Source organism: Brachyistius frenatus, unplaced genomic scaffold (genome assembly GCF_029030835.1).
Source record: "Brachyistius frenatus isolate BFR_SWC_R1_liver_20210118 unplaced genomic scaffold, ASM2903083v1 Contig_226, whole genome shotgun sequence".
In the NCBI taxonomy this organism is placed as follows: Eukaryota; Metazoa; Chordata; class Actinopteri; family Embiotocidae; genus Brachyistius; species Brachyistius frenatus.
Genome location: NW_027210825.1, coordinates 72,110 through 98,300, shown reverse-complemented (window position 1 = coordinate 98,300; position 26,191 = coordinate 72,110). Strand labels below are relative to the sequence as shown.

The 26,191-nt window shown below is 42.2% G+C and overlaps 2 protein-coding genes across 2 annotated transcripts; one reads left to right on the top strand and one right to left on the bottom strand.

The window, feature by feature from the left end:
• The first annotated feature begins 891 nt into the window (after positions 1 to 891).
• On the top strand, positions 892 to 19,045 carry LOC138633564 (paired amphipathic helix protein Sin3a-like). Its single transcript, XM_069719883.1, has 21 exons — positions 892 to 1,126; positions 3,921 to 4,137; positions 4,309 to 4,500; positions 4,749 to 4,855; positions 5,008 to 5,323; positions 5,441 to 5,695; positions 5,888 to 6,040; positions 6,619 to 6,774; positions 7,149 to 7,235; positions 7,362 to 7,480; positions 7,702 to 7,927; positions 8,321 to 8,437; positions 8,545 to 8,783; positions 8,927 to 9,110; positions 9,642 to 10,233; positions 10,378 to 10,547; positions 11,463 to 11,636; positions 11,744 to 11,836; positions 12,747 to 12,841; positions 15,164 to 15,377; positions 16,222 to 19,045. Exons 2-21 carry the CDS (start codon positions 3,943 to 3,945, stop codon positions 16,438 to 16,440), a joined length of 3,903 nt encoding a protein of 1,300 aa, XP_069575984.1. The 5' UTR covers positions 892 to 1,126; positions 3,921 to 3,942; the 3' UTR covers positions 16,441 to 19,045.
• On the bottom strand, positions 18,634 to 25,200 carry LOC138633566 (cellular retinoic acid-binding protein 1). Its single transcript, XM_069719887.1, has 4 exons — positions 25,017 to 25,200; positions 23,720 to 23,898; positions 23,306 to 23,419; positions 18,634 to 19,025 (listed from the first exon to the last, which is right to left on the bottom strand). Exons 1-4 carry the CDS (start codon positions 25,084 to 25,086, stop codon positions 18,975 to 18,977), a joined length of 414 nt encoding a protein of 137 aa, XP_069575988.1. The 5' UTR covers positions 25,087 to 25,200; the 3' UTR covers positions 18,634 to 18,974.
• Positions 25,201 to 26,191: the final 991 nt, after the last annotated feature.

Genomic DNA, 26,191 nt, shown 5'->3' with positions numbered 1-26,191 from the left:
TTGTTTTTATCCCTGGTGTTTATTCTACTTTATTGATTTCTATTTATTGATTTTAACACATTGTTTTATTGTTATAATCCCTAGCCCTTCATTTCTCTTTAATCTTCATTATATATTTATGTGTGTGTAATTTTATTGTCGTTTCAATGTGAAGCACTTTTGGGGTACATGATTGTACGAAAGGGGCGTAGCTGCGTTTAGGTAGGTAGGTATATACTTTATTAATCCCCGAGGGGAAATTTTTTCACCACAGCAGCATACATACAGAAGCAATAATAGAAACAATAGAATAAAATAATAGAATAGAATAATATAATAGAAAAGCAATAAAATAAAATAGCAGTAAAAAATATAAATATAAAATATAAAATGCACAGTATATACAGTATATATACAGTACATTATATATCTATATATATTATATACAACAAACCAATAAACACAGTCAACATATATATATATATATATATATATATATACATACAGTACAGTATATATCTATATATATAATATACAAACAACCAAGAAACACAGTCAACAGTGTTATTGTACTGTGATGGATTTTGCCAGAGGTGAGTTATTGTAAAGTCTTATGGCAGTGGGCAGGAATGATAAAGCATATAGTTATATCCTATAAAAAAAAAAAATTAAAAATAAATAAAAAGCTATATCTGTTCAAATCAGGAGGAAAAGGAGCAACATGGAAAGCGGCGGCGCAGACAAAAGTGGAGATAAACCTTCGCTCGGCGTGACCATAAACTACCCGGAGTTACTGGCTCCCTGCCTGTACTGTATTTGTTTTCATTCTGGAGCGCCGACCAATCACAGCCCGGAGTGGGCGGAGCCTCGCCCCGCCTCCTCCCCGGGTAGACCACGCCCCCCTCTATGTTCAAGGAACACCGCTTCATACATACACTGTTGTTAGCGACGTAGCCGTCCAGCTAAAACAAGAAGAGGAGAAAAAAAAAAAACCTTCCACCTTTTCAATTCTCGAAACTTCACCTTCTTCTTTTTTTTTTTTTACGGTCCTCCCTCCCTCCTCAACCGGGTGATTATTTTGTTGTTGTGGGGTGTACCGGTTCGGGATCCGTTAACCCAAGTTGTCGCTGGTGGCAAGTCGCTCGAGGTAAGTTGGAAGTTAGCTTCGGCTAGCTCGGCTAGTTTTTTTTTTTTTTTTTTTTAAGGGTTGTTGTGCTAACGTTAGCAGCCAGTTAGCGGCTACATAACCTTGCCGAACAGAGCGACAACAACAAAAATATATATATATATATTTTAAACACCGGTTTCTTTTTTTAATTATTAGTATTATTATTAAAACACTTAAAACGTTTTGTTTTCGCCTTCTTGATAAATGAACGCGGAGAGTTTTGGGCTCAGCTCGCGGTGTCGATAAGTTTTGAGTGCAGCTCGTAGCGGCGACCATGAATTAGCTTCCAGGCTAACGGCGGAGAAGGCTGGACCCGACGAGTATTTTTATTTATTTTATTACTTTCGTTCTTTGGTTGTTGTTTTTTTTTTTTTTTTTTTTAAACCATCTCGGTCGGGTTTATTTTTTTTTAATTTATTTGTTTTAAATATGAGGTTAACGGTACCTCCTGTGTGTTTGTCTGCGGGGGAAGGAAGGAGGAAGAACTTCTCTCTGAACTCGTAACGTTTATGCGACGTTAAAAAAAAAAAAAAAGTGTTAGCATGCTAACTAGCCTTCTTCCTGAGCTAACCACCTTAGCATGGGGCACACACACACACAAAAAATATATATATAAAATAAAAAATGAACTCCTCGGCCGTGCGATTTAATTTCACTTCACCGGGTTTGTACCGGTGGTGTCACATGTGTTTGTTGTTTTTGGTTTTTCTTTTCCACGTTTTCTAACCAGCGAGAAGAAGAAGAAGAGGGTCAGTCAGTTAGCCCCAAAACACGTTCAAGCTCATCTCCCTCCTCCTCCTCCCTCCTCCCTACTCCTCCTCCTCCTCCTCCCTCCCGTTTTTACTGAGGACTTTCTCCTTTTTCTTGCCAACTTAACCTCTCGACTCTGCATGTCAGATGTTAACTTGCTTGCCACGTAACTTTAAAAGCTAAGGACTCGCCGATAAACGGGACAGCGTTAAGCTTCGGTGTTTTGTGAGAGAGGAGGAGGAGGAGGAGGAGGAAGGAGGAGGAGGAGGAGGGGGAGGGGAGGAGAGAGAGGCAGCGCCTTTACATGCCAGTAAAAAAAAAAAAATGTTAAGCTAAAATATTAGCCTTTTTTGTTGTTGTTGTTTTTTTTGCGCTACTCGACAAAATGTCGCTGCCTTTCTTTTTTTTTTTACTGTCTTGTATTTGCTTCGCGTTTCGGCAAAGAAGAAGAAAAAAAAAAAAACATGTTGTTGAAGCTGGATATATGCGACAGACACGAATCTCTAGCCGTACGCTTCGAGCTTCAGAGCTCCCGAGCTTCAGAGCCGTCGAGCCCGCCGTGTTTTCCGAAATTGGTGGTGCAGGGCGAAGAGAGGCACAATGTCGGCTCTCCGCCGAGCGAGTGCGATGACGTCGGCTGAGGGAGCGTCGAGAAATTACTTTTCGCGTTTACGCGCGTGTTGGGATTGTGCCGATAAAGTCGCGGGGCTTTAAACATCTGTATTTTTCGTCCTGCCGTTGAAAACAGAAATGGAAGCTACAAAGAATTAAAAAAAATATATATATATATATGTATATATATATTAGTAGGCAGGCAAAATGGTATGTGCGTGTGTTTTACAGAGTTACATAAATACCTGGAAAAACTCCCATTGCGCCTTAATGTACATTTGAAAGACGGTCCCTAACCAGCTGCTACGGCCACTCCACTGAACAGCGTGTCTATTTAGGGACAGTCGTGGAAAAGCGTTTTGTTAAATACGTTGCGCATCGCCTTTTGTTATGATATCGTAAATTACTTTATGCATTTCTTTCTTTCATCCAAAAAGAAACATTAAATAAATTGCCCGTGTTGGAGATGAACGTAATTTATCAAGTAGACCTAGGCTGTTCTCTAAAAAGTGTGTGCACGGACTAGACCTGTCACTGTGGGAAGATTATCACGCCAGTGTTAGTTCTCTCAGAAAACCACCAACCATCAACATGTTTGATTTTAAGTTGTCTCCCTTTCGCTCCACTGAGAAAACATTTTGAGATACAGCAGCTCGGTGTTACGTTAAGAGCTTAGTTATGTAAAAACGATGTGGTTAAAGCCAGCATGAATATCGAGTTGGATTAGCATCTCTCTAAAACAGTCTGAATAAAAGCCTCATGTGATACATTTCAGAAATATAGCATTCATTACAGTGCGGTTATATTGCATTGTACAGTTGTTGTTTTGTGTGTAGTGTTTTAATTGTATTGACCACTATAAACACAAACGGTACCTGTTGCAGTTAAAACTTTTAAAGTATTTTTTAAACTATGTCATCATCATTACATCATTTGCGATGTAGTTGGTACGTCCTCAATGATCAATGTTAGAAATCACAGCTGAGTGTGGCCTTCCCAAACTCAAAACAGTCACCCAAGGTACTGTCACCATCCCGCCTTTTTAAGAGAAACTTACTAAATGTGCAGATGCTGATACATCCTGCATCAGTTTATTGTCAGAGAGAGAACAAAGACAAACCAGCAAGGACTCCTGGCATGTCTCAAAGCACAGGGAAATAACTTGTCAGCTGAAAATGCTCGTGTAGATATCACGGTGATACTGGACACCGTAGGAGCTGTTTTTGAAAGTTGAGATCTCTCACTTAGGTGAAGTACTTTCATTTAAAAAATGTTCTTCTCTTTTAAAAAAAAAAAATAGACTGCACACCTTTAAAAAAAAAAAAAAAATGCTTGAAACTATGTTAAAGTTCACAAACTTAACTTACTGCCAACAGCCTGTTAATTGTCAATCTTTGTTTGTCCACTGTAGCCCCTTTGAGTATGTGTATACAATGAAGAGGCGTGCGGAGGACCAGGAACCAATATTTGCGCCTCAGCAACAGCAATCACGTCGTCCACCAGTTCAAGGTATTGCAGAAAGCTTCCAGCACCGGGCCCTCGCCCCGGCCCCCACTGTGATAGAGGCCGCTGCAGACATCATGCAGCCATCAACCGGCATCCAGTATTCTCTCCCCCAGGGATACCAGGTAAGATGGTGTCATTGACTGCAGGAGTTGCTGTTAGATTAAGTTTGGTTTTAAATTAAACTTACCAAACGCAACAATCTAGTAAAATGTACTATTTGTCTGAATATGAATATCCTAGAATTCAGAATGAAAATGCGCTAGAAAAAAACCCACTATATTTCTTCCTGAAAGGTGCCCACAATGCCTCAGAGCACAAGTGGACATGGACACGGACATGGACACAACAGTACCGCACCACATGTTGGTCCCCACACACATAATCTAGCAGTTCAGCCACAGGGCCCTGCAGTGGTCCAAGGTCATGTCCATCCACCTGCTCCCATGGCTTCAACACCAGGACAGCAGCAGTTTCAGCGACTGAAGGTATCTGTAGAGGGACCGATTTAAAAACTTTTTCCTCCAAACTAACCTAAAACAAAGCCAACAGGGCCAAGTGTGTTGACATGTAATGATTAAATTACCAGTGAAACAAAGAAAATGATTTTTTTTTCCCCACACAAAACAAGGCTGTTAACATTAAGATGATAGGCATTTCATTTCTTTGATTTTTATTTTATTTTGCATCTTGGATGGGGACGCCTGACAATAATTTTTCACTGTTTACTTTATAGGTCGAAGATGCCTTGTCCTATCTGGATCAAGTGAAACTGCAGTTTGGAAACCAGCCACAAGTTTATAATGACTTTCTCGATATTATGAAAGAATTCAAGTCACAGAGGTAATTTCTAATTTTATTGACAGTTCTCTAAGAAAATCCAGGAATAGTTTTTCCATGTATAAAGTTTCAATATGTTACACGCTAAATGACATGTGCACCCAGCTGACGATGAATCAGACACTAAAGTATTATCATTCATTGTGTTACTACAGCATAGACACTCCTGGAGTCATCAACCGTGTGTCGCAGCTCTTCAAGGGCCACCCAGACCTCATTATGGGTTTTAACACTTTCCTGCCACCCGGATATAAGATTGAGGTTCAAACCAACGATCTCGTCAATGTGACGACGCCCGGTCAGATCCACTACATCACTCCTCACGGTATTTCCGTTCAGAACATCCCTGCAAGTGGACCATCCAGCCAACCTGCGAGCCATCACCAGCACCAGAGTCTGCCACAGGCTGCTCCACACACTACCACCGCCCCACCAACCCCCACCCTACCTGCTCCTAATAAAACCAGCAAGGTACAATATATTTTCAAATTCTGCGACTGAATTAAACGTACTTGTTTAGAAACATTAAATGATCTTTCCAAAACGGATAAATGTCATAATTTGTTTGTGCACTGTTGTTCTCAACAGCCAGTTCAGTCTCCGGCCCACACACCCACCAGCCAGCCCAATCCATCCATCCCATCGTACGCCTCGCCGCGCTCCCCTTCGGTTCAGTCCCACACTCCTGTCAGCAGCACGCCGTCCAGTGGTCCTCCTCCTCCTCAGAACAACCAACCTGTGGAGTTCAACCATGCCATAAATTATGTTAACAAGATCAAGAACCGCTTCCAGGGTCAGCCGGACATCTACAAGGCCTTTCTGGAAATCCTGCACACATACCAGGTAAAGAAAGTACACACCGGTAAAAAAAAAAAAATATATTATATAATATACATATATTATATAATATATATATATATTATTCAGGAATTTTAGAATACACAGCGCTGTTTCTACAAAGCATAAAACCGTGTTTGACTTGTCAGACAACAAACACTCACCGCTGCCTTTTTATAAATTATAAAAAATTTCCAGAAGGAGCAACGAAATGCTAAAGAGGCAGGAGGTAACTACACCCCAGCACTGACTGAGCAGGAGGTCTACACTCAAGTGGCAAGGCTCTTCAAGAACCAGGAGGACCTGCTCTCAGAGTTCGGACAGTTCTTGCCTGATGCAAACAGCTCAGTGGTGAGTCTCTGTGAATACACTCGTACAGCGTTACTTAACTAATGTGGTTGCCATCGTCCTTGTTCTCGGCCGTGGAAAAAAAAAGAAGTCTGAAAATCTTCAACTACACAGTAATGCCACAAAGGGTTTATGAGCCTTGTACAAAAGAGCATCTTCTGTGCCTCTTCTTAACCCCAGTCATTGAAGTGGGTCAGATTCCTTTAGCATCTCAATGGAAATCTAAAACAGTCTTCCTATGATTTGTCATTATTTTGAATGTCATAGTGAATAATTACTGAACATCAGTGTTTTTGTTATTTTTGGCTTTGCTGGTAACAACAATGTTCGCAAATTTAGCCATTTTTTTTTGTTAATTTAGTAGATAACAAGACATTTATAACAACTTTACAAACACTTATATATTCTCCTGTTTCCTATCAATTAAGTAGCCTCACTGCCTCTTATTTTGCCAGACCAGGCGGTATTTCCTATATTGAGTCTAAAGGAAAGCTGATGGCATTCACGCAAATTTTCTTGGCTTCCTGTTAATTTCGTAAACTCCATTTCGTGACATTATGACATGTGCTGCCCCTTTTCAGCTGCTGTGTAAGGTTGCACCAGACAGAGCAGAGTCTGTCCGTAATGATCATGGCGGCACAGTGAAGAGGCCCTTACTGAACAACAAACAGAGGCTGAGCCAGAACGGCCTGCCGATCAGGAGACCCACTGGAGTGGGCGCCACACCGCCTATCAAGGTACACGCCTCTCTACATGCTGACTTACTATATATATATATTCAGCTGTGTGTTTGTTCTTCAATGAGAGAAGGCTAATTACTAAAATCACTTTACAAGTACAGTTCAGCAGCATGTGCTCCATACTCCCAACAGTTTCAACAACAAACTAAAATTTGATTCTTCCTGAATGTTGGGTTTATGTCGGAGCATTTTTATTTGATGGCATTAGTTTTAGCTTTGTTTACCAGAGAAACTGTCAACTGGGCTCACTGAAATCTGCCCACACTTTACAATTGTAATATTTGCTACTGTGGCAACATACATTTTTTTAAGATAAGATATTTTTTAGAGCCTGCAACAATAAGATTTTCTTTGTGTCTTCATACTTCCAGAAGAAACCCAAGCTATTGGGGAAGGATCACGGCATGACTGAAGGCAACAAACTCAGCACCAGCACCGAAACTTTGTTCTTTGAGAAGGTCAGTACCTGCAAATATCAGTATGAAGACGACGATTACCAAAGTGCTAATGATATGATGAAATCATCTCGAGGAAAAGTTCATTAACTTAAATTTTTTTTGTACTCACTGAAAACACTTGAGCAGGTGAAGAAGGCCCTTCGGAGCTCTGAGGCGTATGACAACTTCCTGCGCTGTCTGCACATCTTCAACCAAGAAGTCATTTCTCGTACTGAGCTGGTCCAGTTAGTTATCCCATTTCTCGGGTGAGTTTAAGTAATACGCATATCTATACTTTCCAATACTTTAAGTAACATCTGTAGCTGAACGTGTGTCGATTGTAGCACGAGAATTTAAACTTAATGCTCAAACACTTCAGTTTCAAACAGGTATTCAGTACAAACTCTGATGTGATATATCTGTCAAAATCGGACCTAACGCCACTATTAAATGATGTGTTTCATTTACATTGTGCCATGTTTTACAGAAAATTCCCAGAGCTTTTCACCTGGTTCAAAAACTTCTTGGGCTACCGAGAGTCGAGTCACGGGGAGTCGAGCCATGCAGAGAGTTTACCTAAGGAGCGTGCGACAGAGGGCATCGCCATGGAGATCGACTACGCTTCCTGCAAGAGGCTGGGGTCCAGCTACAGAGCACTGCCGAAGAGCTACCAGCAGCCCAAGTGCACAGGAAGGACGCCGCTGTGCAGAGAGGTGAGTTACTGAAGGAAGTCTGCTTATTAAAGGTTTCTATGTCACAGTAACCCATTTATCCTCTCAGAGGGCCAGCAGGTTGGAGGAGTAGTAACAATGTGTTTGGTTGGTTAACAGCCTCAGTAGTAATAATGTGTTCAAATGCTGCTTTTTATTTCATTTCACCAGACACTAGAAGCCATTTCTGCATTTACATGAAGTGCACCTCATGTTTCGAACGAACCATGACATTCACGTTCGATACGTTGCTCTCAGTCGGGCTTGAATATCAAAAGCTTTTTGATTCAGTTATTTCCTTCCCTTTTTTTGCAGTGCTGGCAGGTAGACAGGATTACACACGAGTGTGTTAATGATTTGCTATATATTTAAATTGTACTGAATGCTCTGTTGCAGGTTTTAAATGACACATGGGTGTCATTTCCATCATGGTCTGAAGACTCCACATTTGTGAGCTCCAAGAAGACTCAATATGAGGAGCACATCTACAGATGTGAGGACGAGCGCTTTGAGGTGAGGAACACTCAGTCTACATACATTTCTTATATGGTTATACAAATTCGTGCACCATTTTTCTTGCTAAACATTCAATAATTTCATTGTGATTGTGTCTCATTCAGCTGGATGTTGTGTTGGAGACCAACCTTGCCACGATACGAGCTCTGGAGACGGTGCAGCGGAGGATCTCCCGCATGTCAGCTGAGGAACAGCTTCGCTTCAAGCTGGACAACACGATGGGCGGCTCCTCAGAGGTCATCCACCGCAAAGCCATCCAGAGGATATACGGGGACAAAGCCAACGACATCATTGACGGACTCAAGAAGAACCCTGCTGTGTCTGTCCCCATCGTGCTGAAGAGGTAATAGTCCGATTATTTTTTTTTTTAGTTTTAGTTGTGTTTCTGGGAGGCCTCAACATATTTTATAAATGCTATACAATTAAAGATTGATTTCGACGTGGCCCACTGAATGTTGTACGTGACTGTGTTTGTCGCCGTTTCAGATTAAAAATGAAGGAGGAGGAGTGGAGAGAAGCTCAGAGAGGCTTCAACAAAATCTGGCGGGAGCAGAACGAAAAGTATTACCTGAAGTCACTCGACCATCAAGGCATCAACTTCAAGCAGAATGACACAAAAGTGTTGCGTTCAAAGACCCTGCTGAATGAAATCGAGATGTTATACGATGACGTAAGGACACTTTTTTTTAAACTTTTTTTTTTTTTTCCCGATAGTTTTAGTGATTTAAATGAAGGAAAACTAATTGTTTCATTGTGATTAAAGATTTGTTAATAAGACATTTCAGAGATGATAAGTGATAATTATGATAACATTAATCATACAAATGAAAAATGATGACATTCTTTAGATTGACAAGTTTATTTTTCTGATACAACACCAATATGTAGAGAAACGTCTCAATCTCTAGAATAAAGAATACATTTAATTATTGTAAACTTGTTTTTAATTTGATTATGAGAGTTAAAAAAAATTCTATTCGTGTGATAAACTCTACATGTCTATAAAATAAGTCTATTACTTATTATCCAATAGTATGCAAACATTTTAGATTATTTTTTTGGAGCTGTGAGTAGGACTTGTATCCTCAGCTCATGCTGTGTAGATTTTTAGGCTTGCATACAAAATGCAGTTGTCTAACAAGAGAAATGCCTAAAATTTTTTTTTTTTTTTTTTAAATCGCCTCGTATCTGTGTCCCGTAGCGGCAGGAGCGAGCATCAGAGGAAACCGCTGCACCGCCAGTGAGCGGCCCACACATGACCCTGACCTACGATGACAGACAAATCCTGGAGGACGCCGCCGCCCTCATCATCCACCACGTCAAAAGACAGGTGGGCATCCAGAAAGAAGACAAGTGCAAGATCAAGCAGATAATCCACCACTTCATCCCTGACCTGCTGTTCGCACGGCGAGGCGAGCTCTCTGATGTGGAGGAGGAGGAGGAAGAAGAGGAGGACGAGGAGGAGGACATGGAGATGGATCAAGATGACCCCAAGAAGCACAATGGTCTGCCGGGCAGCAGTCCGTCAAAGTCCAAGCTCCTGTTCAGCAACACGGCAGCTCAGAAGCTGCGAGGCACTGACGAGGCCTACAACCTGTTCTTCGTGAACAACTACTGGTACATCTTCCTTCGTCTTCACCAAATCCTCTGTTCTCGTCTGCTGCGAATTTACGGGCAAGCTGAGAAGCAGATTGAGGAGGACGCCCACGAGCGGGATTGGGAACGAGATGTGTTGGGGCTCAAAAGAGAGAAGAATGAAAATCCAGCAATCCAGTTGAAGATGAAAGAGCCAAGTAAGTGAGATGTTGAAGTTCTGTTCCTTTTGAAGTTTTACTATAAGTTCTGTAAAATCTCCACTAACATTGATTTTCATAGAGTATCATATTCAGCAGTTTCTCCCCATGTAACTTAACACCTTTACTGTTTTCTGTCTGCAGTGGATGTTGATGTGGAGGACTACTACTCAGTGTTTCTGGAAATGGTGCGTAATCTTTTGGATGGAAACATGGAGCCGACTCAGTACGAGGACTCCCTGAGGGAAATGTTTACTATCCATGCCTACGTTGCCTTCACTATGGACAAACTCATCCAGAGCATCGTCCGGCAGGTCAGCACTTTTAAGATTATATCATTCGATCTGACTGGCGTTGAATAAAAAGACTAGGGCACTTAGGTTGTGTTGTGTATGTAGTTTAGTTCACACTCAGACCTTTAGCTGTGAAAATGCATTTCCGTTTGCAAAGAAAACCGGAGAGTGCAGTCCTCCTCGAAAGGTCTATAGTCCACTGTTCCATGATATGCAAATATGCAAAAGCAACCACGTTATCTGTCAGAATATATTCACGGTTGTGGTGATGTTACAACTGTATCAGCTCCAGGTCTCCCCTATGAAACCACTGTTTCTGGTTTACTGGCCATCTGTCATACCAAGACAAATCCCCGTCAAAGATACCCATAACATTTATACCGGCCCTGTCCGTGTGGACATGAGAGCCTGCCCTTGGATTTCTTTCTCATCAACCTCTGGTGCGCCATAACAAATGCTTGCTGTATTAAGTTTGAGCAAGTACCTGTGTATACCAGAGGATTACAGGTGCTTATGAATGTGGCTTGTCATACAGAGTCCTCATATTTCTGGAATTGCACGTTGAGTCGCAAATTGCACTTCACTGCCATCTACTGGATTTCAAAATGTATGGCCCTTACCGGACCCAAGGCTCTATCTTGCAATGATAATGAAAGTTACAAATAGTTTGTGGATCCACCTCATGATCCGAATTGGATTCAAAATTGAATGTGTTCTTCTTTGGCCCGTTCGTCTTCCTTCCGTCACGTTTCATGCAAATCAAATCTGTAGTTTTTCCTGTATTTCCGCTGACAAACAAACAAACAAACAAACCACACTGAAAACATAACAGTAATCAAAGAGGATGATGAGCAACAGATACTATGTGATAAATGATTGAATCTGTGACTGTGCAGCGTGGACACGTGTTGCATACTAAACCTGCTGCCGTTACAGCTCCAGCACCTCGTCACCGATGACGTATGTGCGCGTGTGACGGACATGTACCTGAGCGAAAGTGCCAATAAAGCCACGGGGGGCACGCTGGCCACGCAGACCTCCAGGGCCACGGCAGAGGGCACCTACCAGCGCAAGGCGGAGCAGCTTATGTCAGATGAGAACTGCTTCAAGGTACCAAAAAGCCCGCCAAAAAAATAGCATCAATATTGTACAGCAGTGTAAACTACTTTGAACACTTCAACATGCACTTTCGTTTGCTCGCTTGTGTCTTCCCCCAGTTGATGTTTGTAAAGAGCCGAGGATCAGTCAGTCTGGCAATGGAGCTGCTGGACACGGAAGATGACAACTCTGATGAGCCAGCGGATGCAGAAGTAAGACTCATTCAAGTACAGCTCATACAAGGATATGTTATTAGGCTGTGTTATTAGGATAGACCCGCAATTAACATGACTGGGCTATTTTGGGAGGTTACCAGTGGTGTTGAATTGTTTCGCATGACGTTTCAACTTCTTTCTAATGTTTTGTCCACTCAGAATTGACTGAGTGCTGAAGTAATGAATCGGTTATCAGTTACCAACTATTTTAATAATGGATATAAGTTAGAAGTACCTTATTAAGCAACACTCAGCTGCAATATTCACTAGTTCCAGTTTCTGAAATATGAGAATGTGCTGCTTTGCGTGTTTTGTATGGTTGTAAACAGTTAATTTATTTTGTTTACTGTTCGTGTGGACTTTTGGAGATAGTGATGGACATTTTCCAACATTGTGACAATCTATAGATCCAATGATTAATATCAATGATCAGTTATTAAAAAAATTACCAACAGAGATACATAAAATATCTCCTGACAGAAAACAAGCCTTGTTTTCAGGACAACATATTGAAACCGTATTTGAGTAAAACCAATACTGGATTTATAAGCATGGTCACAATATTTGAGTAATACTTGGGATACTGTCATCACTGTTTTTCCATTTTTTTAATTTTTTAATTTTTTTTTTATCACAGGTTTGTTGTTCATTCCTCTACTCCAGTTTCATGTAACTTCTTTGTTGACATGTACCATCTGCAATAAGCAGACGTTGACTAATTCTATATTTATCTCTGCACTGTACTATTTTGTGAGTAAACTGATGATTTACAACCCTAATAGCCCTATAAGGGACACATCTGAGAGACCATAACCTCCAGTCTGCTCCAATGAGAGGTTTCAAAGGTATGTCTGCATGGCTCTAAATATGTAGTGCAACGTTTCTTTCTTTCTGCTGTCCTCCACAGAGGTGGTCAGACTACGTGGGCAGGTACCTGAACTCAGATTCCGCGTCCCCAGAGCTGCGTGAGCATTTGGCCCAGAAGCCGGTGTTCCTCCCCAGGTGAGGCTCCAGCCATGTCCCCCTCTTGTCTGCACACTTTAAGCTTCTGTCCCGAGGCTCTAGTCAGCCGAGCAGCCACTCCACCGTTGACAAGCCAAACTGCCAAATACAACTCATGTTTTAGAGATAGAAGCAGTGGCACTTCAGCACAAGCCTGAACTTGGAAAGGTTTCCCCTTATCACAAACAATGCGGGCATGAGAGCCCTGCATTTAGAGTAAGAAACTTTAAACGTCGGAGGAGGTTTAAACAGAGTTAACTTGAGAGTCACGGTAAAGTGCTTGCTGTGCCTGAATGCCCTCCTGTTTGTTAAGAGTCTCGTTGGCTGTGGACATGGCTTTTTCCGTTTTCGACCTCACATGGAAGATTGCACTTTACATGGTCATCGTTTTAAAAAAAAAAAAGAATTGAAATTATTTATTCATCAACTCAGTTCCTTTTTAATGGTGAATTTATTTATTGTCAGTGAGGTTTTTTTAAGATGGTTTTGGCTCGATGGTGGGTTTTGAATTTTCTCCTCAGCAAACAGCTAAAAGGAATCATTGGTTTGATTATTTACATTGTATTGAATTTAAAAAATGATTTTCATTGTGTAACGTGAGAACAAAAGTCATTGAATGCACAAAGAAAAAGAAAAAAACAAATTGGTCCCACCTTTTTGTCATTTTTATATTATTTTTCTACGATGTCTTTGACCTGAGTTTGAGAGACTGAAGCTCTTGTGTAGGACCCGAAAGACTTTGTTAAGAGAGGACAGGGAAGTCATGCTTTCCTTTTTCTACCTTATCATGCCCTCTGTTTGTGATTGTATTCAGATCAAAAGTCCTGTATCTGACTTAATTACTGTTTGCAACTGTAAATGTTCTAATGTCCATTTGTTTAAGTGTTATGTTTGTAATGATTTTCAGTGGAAACGGTGCTCTGCCGTTGCAACCCTTTGCTGTTGGTGACATTTTTCCACTGGTTTGACAGAGATTAGTGCCCATAGGTTTTTTTTTTAAAAACTCTAGTCAAGCACATGATCTGCCACACTTGTACAGAGGAGTAGGGTTTGTAAATAAAATGATTGTCTAAATTGTATGTTCATATGTTGGTGTATTTCTTTCCTGACACCTCAGAGCTCTGCAAGAAGGCGTGGCTGTGTGTGTTGCACATGAAAGCTGTCTGTCGTTCTGTTTTTGGTGCCCTTATAGTTTTTTTTTTTTTTTTTTTTTTTTTTTGTTCCTTTGAGATGGCTGTCCATTACCATAAACATTTCAAAAGACTTTTTAAAAACACAAAGACTCGCTCTTAGTTTCCTTTTATCTAACCCATTGCATAAATCTGGTACGTCACTATGATTTATCAGCGGGCTCACCCACATCTTTTGTCTTTTTATTTTCTTCTTTTCATCAAATCTATGAGAGATCAGCAGCACGAAAAGGTCAGAAAGAATTGGCCCTTCTTCACACAAAAAAAAAAAAAAAAAAAAAAATCTTTCAATGGCAGTGAAATTCCAGCAGTTTCTTTTCCAGCTGTGTTGGGTCTTCATCTCATGATCATAACACTCTGTACATCGTTGGTGAAAGTATGTGCACATCAAAGTATTCTCATATTTTGGATTGGTATCTGGTCAGGCAGCAATTTTCTAGTGTTTGTTTCTAACAGTTGTTACTTGAAATTGGCCTCACTGTCATGTCTTTTAAGTGGAGCCCTGAATGCAAAAAAAAAAAAAAAATGCTTCATGGTTTCAGTCCTCGCTCACCTGTACCCTCGGTGGTAAGTACACATTTAAAACTTTCATTCAGGTGGGGTTGATAATTGCATTTTTTTATTTTTTTTTATTTTTTTATTATTATCTGCACAAAATCGGGATCAATCTCCAATTTGTTTGCCAAGCACATTTAGATTTGAACAATGTGTCTGTGCAACGGAAGTGCACTGTACAGACATTTTATGACTGCTGCCTCTGCTGCTCTTATAGATCCACATTTCCCACGAATGATTTGACTCCCTAACAAATTAACCCCGAAACTCGGTGAGTTGCAATGCATGGGTTTAAAAATAATTCTGTAAAGGGACAGTCCTCTCAAATTTGATTATACTGTTGTCAGATTTGCTCATTGTCGTGTGTATTGTGACTGACCGCATCCCCTGTAGGCTTTAAAAATAATACAGTGCATAATATCAAAAAAACTAAATTGTGCAATAAAAAAAAAATTTGAAATTGGAAGTTTTCCTGTTTAAACGTGATGCACTCTTTTGATGTGTGCTGTAATCAGGAGATTTTTCTGGGGAATAAATCAGTATTGTTGATGGTTTTCAATCTCTTTTGGCCCCTCAGGAATTTGAGACGGATCAGGAAGTGCCAGAGAGGATGGGAGCAGCTGCAGCAGGAGAGGATGACCAAGGGCTCCTCGGACAAGTCGCAGGACGGCGGCGGCGGCGGCGAGCTGAAGATGGAGTGCATGTTCAAGCTGAACTCCTACAAGATGGTCTACGTTTGCAAGTCAGAGGACTATATGTACAGGCACACGGCGCTCACGCGGGCGCATCAGGTGAGGACAGAAAAATATCCTCATGGTTTTGCCGTAGATTGTGTCTTCTGCTAATTCATTTACTGGGACGGGGACGATGCTTCATTTTTTTTTTTGTGAATCGAAATGCCGCCTGACCAAAATACGATCCGCTGAAATGTGTCTGGGTCTTGCAGTTTATATTAACGACAAAGAATCGGTCATAACAACTGAACACGTGAACGCAGTATTGCATGTAGCTTTTTTAATATTTCTATTTTTGATGGTGCTGCTGTCAAACTATAAACTCGGAACAAGAACGGGAATTACAACAGTTAGCAGTATGTAAATAATATTAAACACTGTCGTTTCCAGTAATGACGTATTTTTGCCTTTCACCAAAAGCAGGCCTTAAAATGTGTCGGGACAGATAATTCTGTCTCATTAAGGCACAGATGCCCACGGTAAAATGATTTTCATTTTTTATCTATGACGGTCATATCAGTCGTTTAACTGATAAAAGTCAGATTCAAACCTGCTGAATGACATCAAATTGGAAGATTTCACAGGATTTGTGGTCGTTATAAATACTGCTCCTGTACGGTTGTTGTGTCAGAATATTTGAATGATTCTCTCCATTTTTGTTGTCGCGCGTGTTTGAAATCACCCGCAAAATTTCACCTGAAGAAGTGCGATCAAATTCAAAAGACCTTCAGGAACGTGGCTTCAGCTAGATTATTCGAAGAGTAAGTGCTGAGGGAAACCTGCCTGTCGTTAGAAACAAAGATGCAGGATAGTCGGGAGTAAACCGAACGACTCTCTTCTGGGCACGTTTCTGTGACTTCCCTCCGCTGAGCTGTGTTGTTCTGGTTGACGTCTCTTTCAGTCTCACCAGCGGGTGAACACGCGCCTGCACAGACGCTTCCAGGCCCGGGTGGACTCCTGGGCCAAGGAACACGTGACCGGCGAAATGGCCGCCATCTGCCACAAGTGGCTGATGGGAGATGCGCAAGAAGGCCTGTTGTCCTGCACCACCACTTGCAGCCCTGAGGTCCTCCATTATCTCAACGTGAACAAGTACCGGGTGAAGTACAGAACACTGTAGTACACGACAAGCTGCGGCAGTTAAACGTCTTCGCGCAGCAAACTGCCGGGGGTGAATTTTCCGACCTGCCGTTACTGGATTCAGTTGCCAAAATGTTTTTGGGTTGTCAATCCGTGATTTAAATGGGATGTCAATTTTCCACTTTTTGCACACGATTCTGGAATTTATCTCTTAAGCTTACCCTGCAAATTCTGCGACAACCGTGAAAGGTTTGCAGACGTTGTTTTCACTATAATGGAAAAAAAAAATCCAGCTGTCTCTTGAGTTGACCGTTTATAATATTTAATGCAGATCTTTACACGAGATGAATTTACATAGGAAACACTCCTTTTAATGCATCTTCTCTTCGATGCAATCAGCAGTTTAAACAACAAAACCCAGTGAAGATTTTCAAAACTAAAACTCTGCAACTTTAACAAAGTGGAAAGTGTTTTTGTTGTTTGTTTTTTTTAGGTGCGCCTCATCATTTCACAGAAAACGAAAACAAAACAACCTCAGATTTTCTCGTTAGGTAGCAAGAACAAGTACCCGTTACCTCTGTTGTAAAATGTGTACTCAAACTCGGAGCTCGATCTGGCTTCCAGCTGTAAACTTGTAAACCTGTGAATGTTTTTCCCTTTTTGGTGGTGAAGGTGCAACAGTGCACTAAACAGTATGTATTCAACAAAGCCTCGGTCTGCTGCTGGGTCGATGCTCGGCATCAGTACGAAGCCAGCGGTATGTGTCGAGTACAATAATTTATGATTGCCCAAACACTTTGTGTAAATAAGTTGTTTATATCTAGATTTCTTTTTTTTTTTTTTTTTTTTTTTATCAGGTGTCATTTGATGTGTAGCGTACGTTAACACGTAGTATCGATCTTTAGAGGTTGCAGAGGATTTTTATTAAGAAAATGCAAAATTTTAACAGTTTTTTACCAAAGGATGTAAAAACCGAGACCTTCTTTTTTTTTTTTTTTTTTTTTTTTGTTCGTGGTCTGTTGAGCGTGTCGTCTCTAAAAGTCTTTGTTTTGTAGAAAAAGTTTTTACCTGATCGGATCCCTTTCTGCGCATTTCTGCCGTCGGGTCTTCAGGCATCGGTATCGCTCATGGTTTTAAGATGATTGAATGTAGCCCAGCAGCATTTTCACCCCTTTTTTTTTTTTTTTTTTGAAAGTCCAGTATACCGTCTGCTTCTCAAAGTACTGAAGTCTTAACAGCGTTGTCGACTTCTTCTTGCATTTAAACTTCAGTGGCATCTCGCTTGTACACGAGTCGCGTTCATATTTTTATGGCCAGCGTTTTGACGACAAAACACTGATGTACGACAGGTCTGTACGTGAATGTCAGCCGCGTGACTTGTGTACGGTTAAAAGATTAAGAAAAAAAAGAAAAGAAAAAAAAAAAAGAAGCAATAATTCCTTCAGTCGCAGTTTATTAAAGCTATCCGTTTGTATTTCAGCCAGAAATACAAAGATGAATGTCGTATGCCCCTAAAAGATGGATGTAAACTAAGGATTTTTTTTTTTTTAATTGCCTTTTCCTCTGCATTTTTTGGCCCTGTAGATATTGTAGGTAAAGGTTAGATGGAATAAAGACATCCGTCACTCGAAATGCTGGAAAGTGTATTTCACATATAAAAAAAAAAAAAAAAAAAAAAATATTCAGCTGAGAAACAGGATTTTCTAAACAAGCAACTTTAAAACATTAATTATTAATAATTTCCACCTTTGGGTCATTACATGGGCGAGATTTACCAAACACTCCTAAAACAAACTCGTCCTTCACCACCTTCCTCAGCTCCGTCGGAGGCAGTGGTCAGTAACACAACCAGCTGCAGACAATCTTGGAGACAGTTTATTACTTGGGTTTTTATTTTTATACTTACTGTGTTTAACATGGAATAGACACACACACACACACACACACACACACACACACACACACACACACACACACACACACACACACACACACACACACACACATATTCCATGTTCAACACAGGGGAGCTGATTGTACATAAAGAGATCGTTTGTACCTCGTGTGATGTGTCTCTTCTCTTGACTTTTCTGATGTTGTACATGAGTGTTAGTTCGGTGTTTGACATTAAACTATCCTTTGAGTAGACAGAAACTCAGTAACCACTTCCTCTTTCGTGTCTCACTGTTTTTTGTTTTTTTTTCAATGTCATGGAATATTTTTTATTTAAAAAAAAAAAAAAAAAAAAGGGTCTTCAGCATTCACAGCGAAAATGATTTGGAAAAATTTATTGACGTTTTGACAGGCAGGTTTTTCATTAGGTGATACCTGCAATTATTTAGTGTGTAGGTGACCGCCGCTGCTCCTGTGTAACAAAGAGAAATCAAACTTTGATCGTTTACTTTGTGAAGCTAGAAAAATTATATACAAAAAGGAAAAAAAAAAAAATATCCAGCTGAAATTGTGATTTACACGCAGATGAATATTCAAACAGATTACTGGAGATGGTGTTTCTCGCACGCCGACAGATTATTTGCAGCGGGAAGTTTGAATTCGGCCGGACGTGGACTTCCGCTATGCCCGCACGTAGATCCGCGTGCAGACCACGTCGTCGGCTCCGAAGGTCTGAAACGAGATCGGGAGGGGGGGGAAAAAAAAACAACAACAACTATGACTTCGTCAGCAGTAATGTTTAGGTGTTGTGCTTCGTGTGTGTTTTCTCCCCTTTTATGTAATGTTTCTGCTCCCTTTGGATAGGACAGTGCACAGCTGGACAGGAAACAAGGGAAAGGGAGAGGGGGAATGATGGGCAACACAGGTCCCGGGCTGGATTCAAACTATGGGTGAAATGTGGTATGCTCAGAAATAATGTTTTCTTATTACTTTTTCATCTCGAGGGCGCAGATGAAGAGGTTCACACCGTCCCGACGTCCGTCGAAGTGAAAACATATTTCATATCAGCCAACATATACGCTGATCCTACTAATAAATCTGTCGTAGGCCAATATCAACTGATAAAACGATGTGACACACAGGTCAGATACAAAGTAACTAAAACATCGTTACCGTCACCTTTTTCAAAATAGTTTTACAAAATTCCATATTTGTTCTTTTAGATGCTCAAATTTGCATTTGAAGTATTGCCTTTTTTTTCTTTTTTTTTTTTACCTCTTATCCGCTCTTATTATTCTCCCTTAAATGCCGATATCTTAATCTTGTGACACTGCTGCCTGCCAAAGAAACAGATGTGACATAAACTGATATCAAAACGGGAGGGAGGGAGGAGGAAGGGGCGGAGGAAGGGGCGGGGGACATTCGATGCCTCCGGTTAGGTTTGCGTGCGACCGAGCTCCAAAGATTTATGGGCGTCCCAGGGGTGAAAGCGTTACGGCCGACTGCAGCGCCACACATCATCATTATGTCAGGCGACGCGGCGTGGCGGGACGGGGGGAGCCGGGACGGCTCCCCATCTGGCACGTGGCGGGTTGCCGGGGGAGACATTAACGGGGGAAACAACACCGGGGTCCATTGGCATTTCTCAACAGCATGATCAATGAGACCAATTAGAGCCCACAAGGAGAGGACACGCACAGATCTGGATCCCCGACGCCATCGCACAAGCAGCACAATCTCACCGGGCTTCCAGCCCCGCCGTGAAGACAAACCGATGCGGGACCGTATTCATCTCTTAAAATCAATATTCATTGCCTTGAAATGTAAAGGAAGTATATGAGGTTTCCCCCCCCCCCCCACGTGGACAAGGAAGAGTGGTTTTTCTTTTCATTCTCAGGCATTTATCCTCCTCCGCTTTTTACTCTAGACTCCCCAAATGGTCATTACGGTCCACCCATCTTCGCGCGCAGTAAGCCAGCCACCACATGTTGCCTTCATTAAGCTCCGCATCCATCCGTCTCTCCCTGAGAGCCCGATTTCCTCATCCGCTTGCCGCTGCCTTTATTTGACTTTATGTACATTTTTCCTGTTTATACCGAAAGATCGATCGCGCTCCTCGGTGAGCAGAGGGGGAACTCGTGTTAGCAGAAGACGGGATGTGTTCGCTTTTAGTTCGGCACGGAATATTAAACACAGGAGGGTTGATATGCTCCCAGGTTTTCCTATATATTTCAGCAAGTGAAGAATTGAATAGAAAGATTTGAAAAAGAAGAGATGGTAGTAACCGGAAGAGATTCAATTGTCTTTAAGATTTACACAAGAAAAAAAAAAAAGGCAAATATTCACATTTTAGGAGCTGAAGCCGTCAGACGTTTGGCGTTTTTTTTTAAAAAAATATATGTTAAAGTATCTTACTTACACGGAAGGAAAGTCAAAAATAAAACTACGTTTGATGTTTTTGCTTGAAACTCATTGATTACTAATATTAGTACTCAAGAGTGACTGGCTTTGAGTGATTGATACCCCGGGTATTATTTTATTTTGAACTCTATAGACTATTTTAACTTTATAAACTATTCAAGGCTTTTTGTAGCAGTTATCTTTTAGTTTAGTGCAATTTGCGCCTTATTGTTCCTGATCGCTCCCAGAAATACGCAGATCTTTAGCTAAATTATTGGTACGCAAACCACGAGATCTGCGTGGAGACGTTACTTGAACATTACAGAGGGCCGTCAGCCTTTTTTTTTTTTTTTTTTTTTTTTAACTACAATACTGCATGCTTTAAATCTTTCTTAATTATTCTCTATGGCCTCAATATGACGAATATCTTTGTTGTTCTGAGCCAAAATACAGTCAGATGAACAGAATCTTTCGTTACGATCGTTATGTCGATTTCTCTCTCGTGTTTTCTTTTTTTTTTTTTGATTGAGTGATGCGTGCGGCTCCCGAGCTCAGGCTCCGGTCCGTTATGGCCCCTGATCCAGGCGTCTCTGGACCGACTTCGGTTCCTAAAGTCTAACCGGTCCCCTCGGCGGCGGTCTTGTATGTGGAGTGCGTGGGAGTTCTGTTTGAATCGCAGCGCAGCAGGTAATCTGTCCGTCCCGCCCCCTCCTCGCTGGTGTCGCTCTAAAACTCTCCATCGTCTCTTTGAAAAGTCACATTCTTGTCCGATGATTCACCCCCGGGTGCCTATCAGATTACAGCCTGTCACTCCCAAACACGGACGCGCGCCCTCATCTTGAATAAAAGCAGATTTTCGGTGCTTTCAGAGCTTCGTTTCGCGTTTCAAAAACCTGCATTCGATCCAAATTACGGCCCCTCTCCCAAAATATTTGCCTGGTTGGCCGTCTGCAGAGGCGAGACGCGGCCGGCAGAGACGAAGGTCTCCCATCAAAGCCCGAATGGACTCTGCTTTGTTGTCCATCTGGCCGTCCGACCCCGGGGGCCGGATGTTTACGGGTGGGGGGGGGGGGAAACTGCTCCGTTTCAGTGAGCCTTAAGCAGCCGGGAACTGGAGGCAGAAGTGTTTCTGATGGATGCCAAGAAACGTGAAAATGCTTCGCAGATTGTAACAACGAACATACGGCGGGGAAATGTTCATTTATTCCTCGGAGGCCCTCGGTAGGTGTTCCTGCAGAGACTGTGAGACGTAATTCACTCCCCTTTTGGCCTCTCGAGTCATTTTTGTTCTTTTCACAAATGTGGATCGCGCAGCGAGGAGGGAAATCGGATCAACACGAAGGGACCGAGGGGAAAACAAAAACTAACAAAAAAAATTGCCTTTGCCGACTTCCACTCTGGATTTCAGACCTTTTATGCAAACTTCTCTTTTGGTATGGTTTTTTCTATGGATGGCTTTTCTCCTTCTTTTTTTTTTTTTTTTATCATGTGATAAAAACAATGAAAATAAACAAGAGCGCATCGCGATAATGTGTCGCAGACACGGGCGTGTTTATCCACACCCTCAGCTGGCAGCGGGCGGAAATCCTGAGCGATATACGGCGTCTCCAATGTGGCCGTGGGAGTTTAGAACATTTCCCAGGAACTACGTAGTGTTTTAGAAAACGTATTGACCAAATATCTGAACATCTGGTGCCGCCACCCAGTTACGGCCTCCCTCGACCATCAGTCCTAACTCGTTCCGGTGCGATTCTGCCGGCGCGGCCGTCTTCACCGGAGAATCGGCTTGAATTGCTTTCTTTTGCCGAGAGTTGGAGGATCGAGACCGCTGATGTCATGTGTGTTGCTTGATTAACCCAAACCAAATGTATTTTCATCGCCGATTAATCCACAAATTGTTTTCTCAATTAAACGTATTCATCTTTTGGTCTTTTAAGATGTCAGCAAACGGAAAACAATTTGGTTTTTTTTTTTTTTTTTGTTTGTTAGTCCCAATAGTTATGCCGAGCTACGTTAACCAGCTGCTGCCTGTAGTTTCTTATCGATTGAACATGTGGGCGAGAAGCATCGACCGTCTCCTCTTAACTCTGCGAGCTCTCTGAATTCCACTTCCCGGTATGTTGAACTCTTCCTTTAAAGAAAGGCTGCTCCACCCTGCTGGAACAACTGCGTATTTGGCACAAAGCGCGGACTGTCCCTTTAACCAAACACCTCCCCCCCCCCCCCTTTTTTTTTTTTTTTTTTTTCCTTACTGGCAGAAAGACAAGTAGAAACTAGAAATATCCCCTGAGAATACAGACTGTGACCTCCAAATCTGACACCTCCTCCCACTTCACAAAGCATCCAAACATCTGTTCATTAATCTGCTGAGACATTTCAGAGTCATCGGTGTTGGTAATCGTTCTGCAGGCTGATGGGACGAGAGCGTTTTTGGACATTTACAAAAGACAAAACACGAGGAACCTTTTAGCCGAGGAGACGCTTACGGTCCGGCCTTCATGCACCCGATTGAGACGAGCCGCATGCTGCGCTCTCTTTCTTGTCTGTCGCCGTATTTCTAGTTACAGTAAACTTTTAAAAAGAAAAAAAAAAAAACACAAAAAACTTCTCACCAAGATGAGTTCGTCTCCTTTGAGTTCTCGGCTCCAGAAGGTCTTCGGCCCGTTGCCGCTCACCAGAGTCTGTTTGCAGGACATCTTGTTTTCTGTTTCCCAAGTTGCCAAACTCTGTAGAAAAGCAGCAATTTGAATGAGGTTTCCTACGTTTCGCCCGCCTTGTCAGCTCTAAAAGAAAGTGTGTTGTTTATCTGTGCGTCCTGTCATTCTTTAAGGGATCTGGACCGCCTTGCCGCTTTTAGAGGGTCGCACTTCGTAGACGTCTTCGGTGCCCGTTGCGTTTCTCGGTTTAAGCTCGGGATTCGTTTTCAGAGAGTTGAGTCTCGTTTGGGACCGTAAATCAAGTCATTTGTGGTTTTGACGCGCTCGCGCGGTGATGCACGGCCGGTCTCGGCCGGTTATTTTAATTACCTTGCACTTTCTGCCGTCCACCGTCTCCTCGTTGAACTCCTCCCCGATGAGGAAGTTGATCTCCGTGGTGCGGACCGTGGTGGAGGTCTTGATGTAGAAGTGCTCGTCGTTCTGCCTGATCTCCACGTGGGGCTTGGAAGCAGCCGCGACCGCCACCTTCCTCAACATGGCGTTCACACCTGAGAACACGTACACAAGCCGCCTGTGAGCCCGCGGCGTACGTACGAAGTTCAGCTGACGAGTCCGTGGACAATTGTCATCTCCCACTTGTCAGCGCTAAGCATAAGACGGACTTTCTCCGTATTTCATTGTCTGACATTTGAGTTGTGACATCTCACTGTTTTTTTTTTTTTTTTCTGTCTGCCAAAAGAGTTGCAAGAAAACAAAACAAACAAAAAAAAAGGAGTCGAGAGTTCATGTTTCAGAAATGAAACTCGGCTTATTTTCTAGGAGACTTTATAAAGGCAGCTCGTCCGTCTCGGGCAGAGTCCCGCCACGGTGAGGACACGTCACATTTCGGCTGTCGGGAGAAGATATTACAGTGAAAAGCTAGCCGGTTTTCATACTTTTGAAGAAAAAGAAAAGAAAAGAAAAACAAAAGATCCTCCGGCAGCTGCAAACTAGGATTGTTATCAGCAGATGCTGCGAATACGGAGGTCGCAGTGACGAGGTGACGAGAGGGAGGAATGTCGACGCCGTTTGCTTCGTTTAGCTCTCCTGTAGATCCGGATAAGATTCGGTCCTCCGACCGAGTGGAAAAACTATTCGCCCACTCTTGAGGCGCAATCGACTAAGACGGGAGAGCACTCCAGTCGGGTTCCCCCGCTGTCCCGGCTGAAAGCGCATCGCCAGTGCGAGCGCGGTAAGACGAGGCTGTTGTCTGGTTTCTTTCGGTTTTGACCACAAAACCACAACAACGGTTCAAAACTGCAGCACAAACCTGCCGTTGTGGAGCCAAAATGTGAGAATCGGTGGAAGATCGCGTATTTTCTTACCTATTTAATCATTTGTTAGTCTGTTGCCGCCGTCTGAGAAAGCTTACAGTCGATGTAAGATCCGGTGAGCAACTCAAACGGGACGCACTCGCTCTCTTTCGCAGCTTCTCTCATTTTAACGTCCAAAAACGGTTCATTTAACACCATTTAACTCTGCAATGCATTTTCAAAAATAAACCCCTCCGGCGGTCTATTGTCTGTATTCAGGAACGTTTGCCTCTGGATCATTTTGAACATCCCTCTCACTCGCACACATCCACACCTTTTGTATAATAAAGAGTAAAAAAAAAAAATGTTCTCACCGAGAGCTTTGAGCAACTCGTCGAAATTCTCGCTGCTTTTCATTTTCCAGGAGCCTGAAAAATTCGGCATTTTGTTTTTCTTCTTGAGGATCTTTTTTTTTTTTGGTCTTTTTTTTTTTTGATGGTGTGTCGGCCAACGCCTCCTGTCGTCTGTCTCCTCCGCTGCCTCTCCTCAGGCTCTTTCTCCTCTGTCCCTCCCTCTCTCCTCCCTCTCTCTCCTCCCTGAGTGTAATGATCCCACACAGCAGACCAAACCCCCTCGATCTCTGCCTCCACTCCCTCAAAACACACACACACACACACACACACACACACACACACACACACACACACACACACACACACACACACACACACACGCACACACACACACACACACACACACACACACACACGCACGCGCGCACAAAGACGAGTCCATAATGGTTTGCTCTGATGAGAGAAATCTTTTACCGCTCAGTGTTCATGTCTTATTTCATCTGCAGTATCGGTCATCTGATCTTATTGAGGTTTAGCGGAAATAAATCATTTGTATATTTCTTACAGCCGAATCGAGGACGGTCCTCTTAAAGCTGTTAAAATACCCTCTCGGGACTGCGTAACGTAGTGAACCCACGTCATTTAAAAGAGTTCATGGGATTTTTAAAGGATGAATTCACCCACGTTACAAAAAAAAAAACAACCAAAAAAAAACCGTTTCATTTGTTTTTGTTTCTTATCTCCTGCCGACAGTTTTGGTTTTATTTGTCCAGGTCTTGGCCGGTTATCAGCGGAGGTGAATGGAATTTTGTCCCGAGAAAATCCAGATCACTCGTTTTCCGTATTCTTTGGTAAAAACGGAGTTCCAATAAAGACCCCGGGTGTTAACCGGGACACCGTTGCCACTTCTGAGTGGAACCATAAATATAATTGAGTTCATCTCCATCACGAGGTTCAGAGGAACAAATTCCCGTCGGCAGATAGTTGCCGTGTTTTTAGGCAGATAAAACCCAAATGATCTGCACCGCCAGATTTGTTTTGTTTGTTTTTTATCGGTATGTCTTTTGTCTTTACGTTCACTGAAACCGAAGAAATACGTTCTCAGAGCCGTTTTCAACGTAAGGAATGGACAAAATCCACGTTCACTGTCGATAACACGTTCATGAAATTCAGCTGAAGTTGACGCGGCGCTGCAG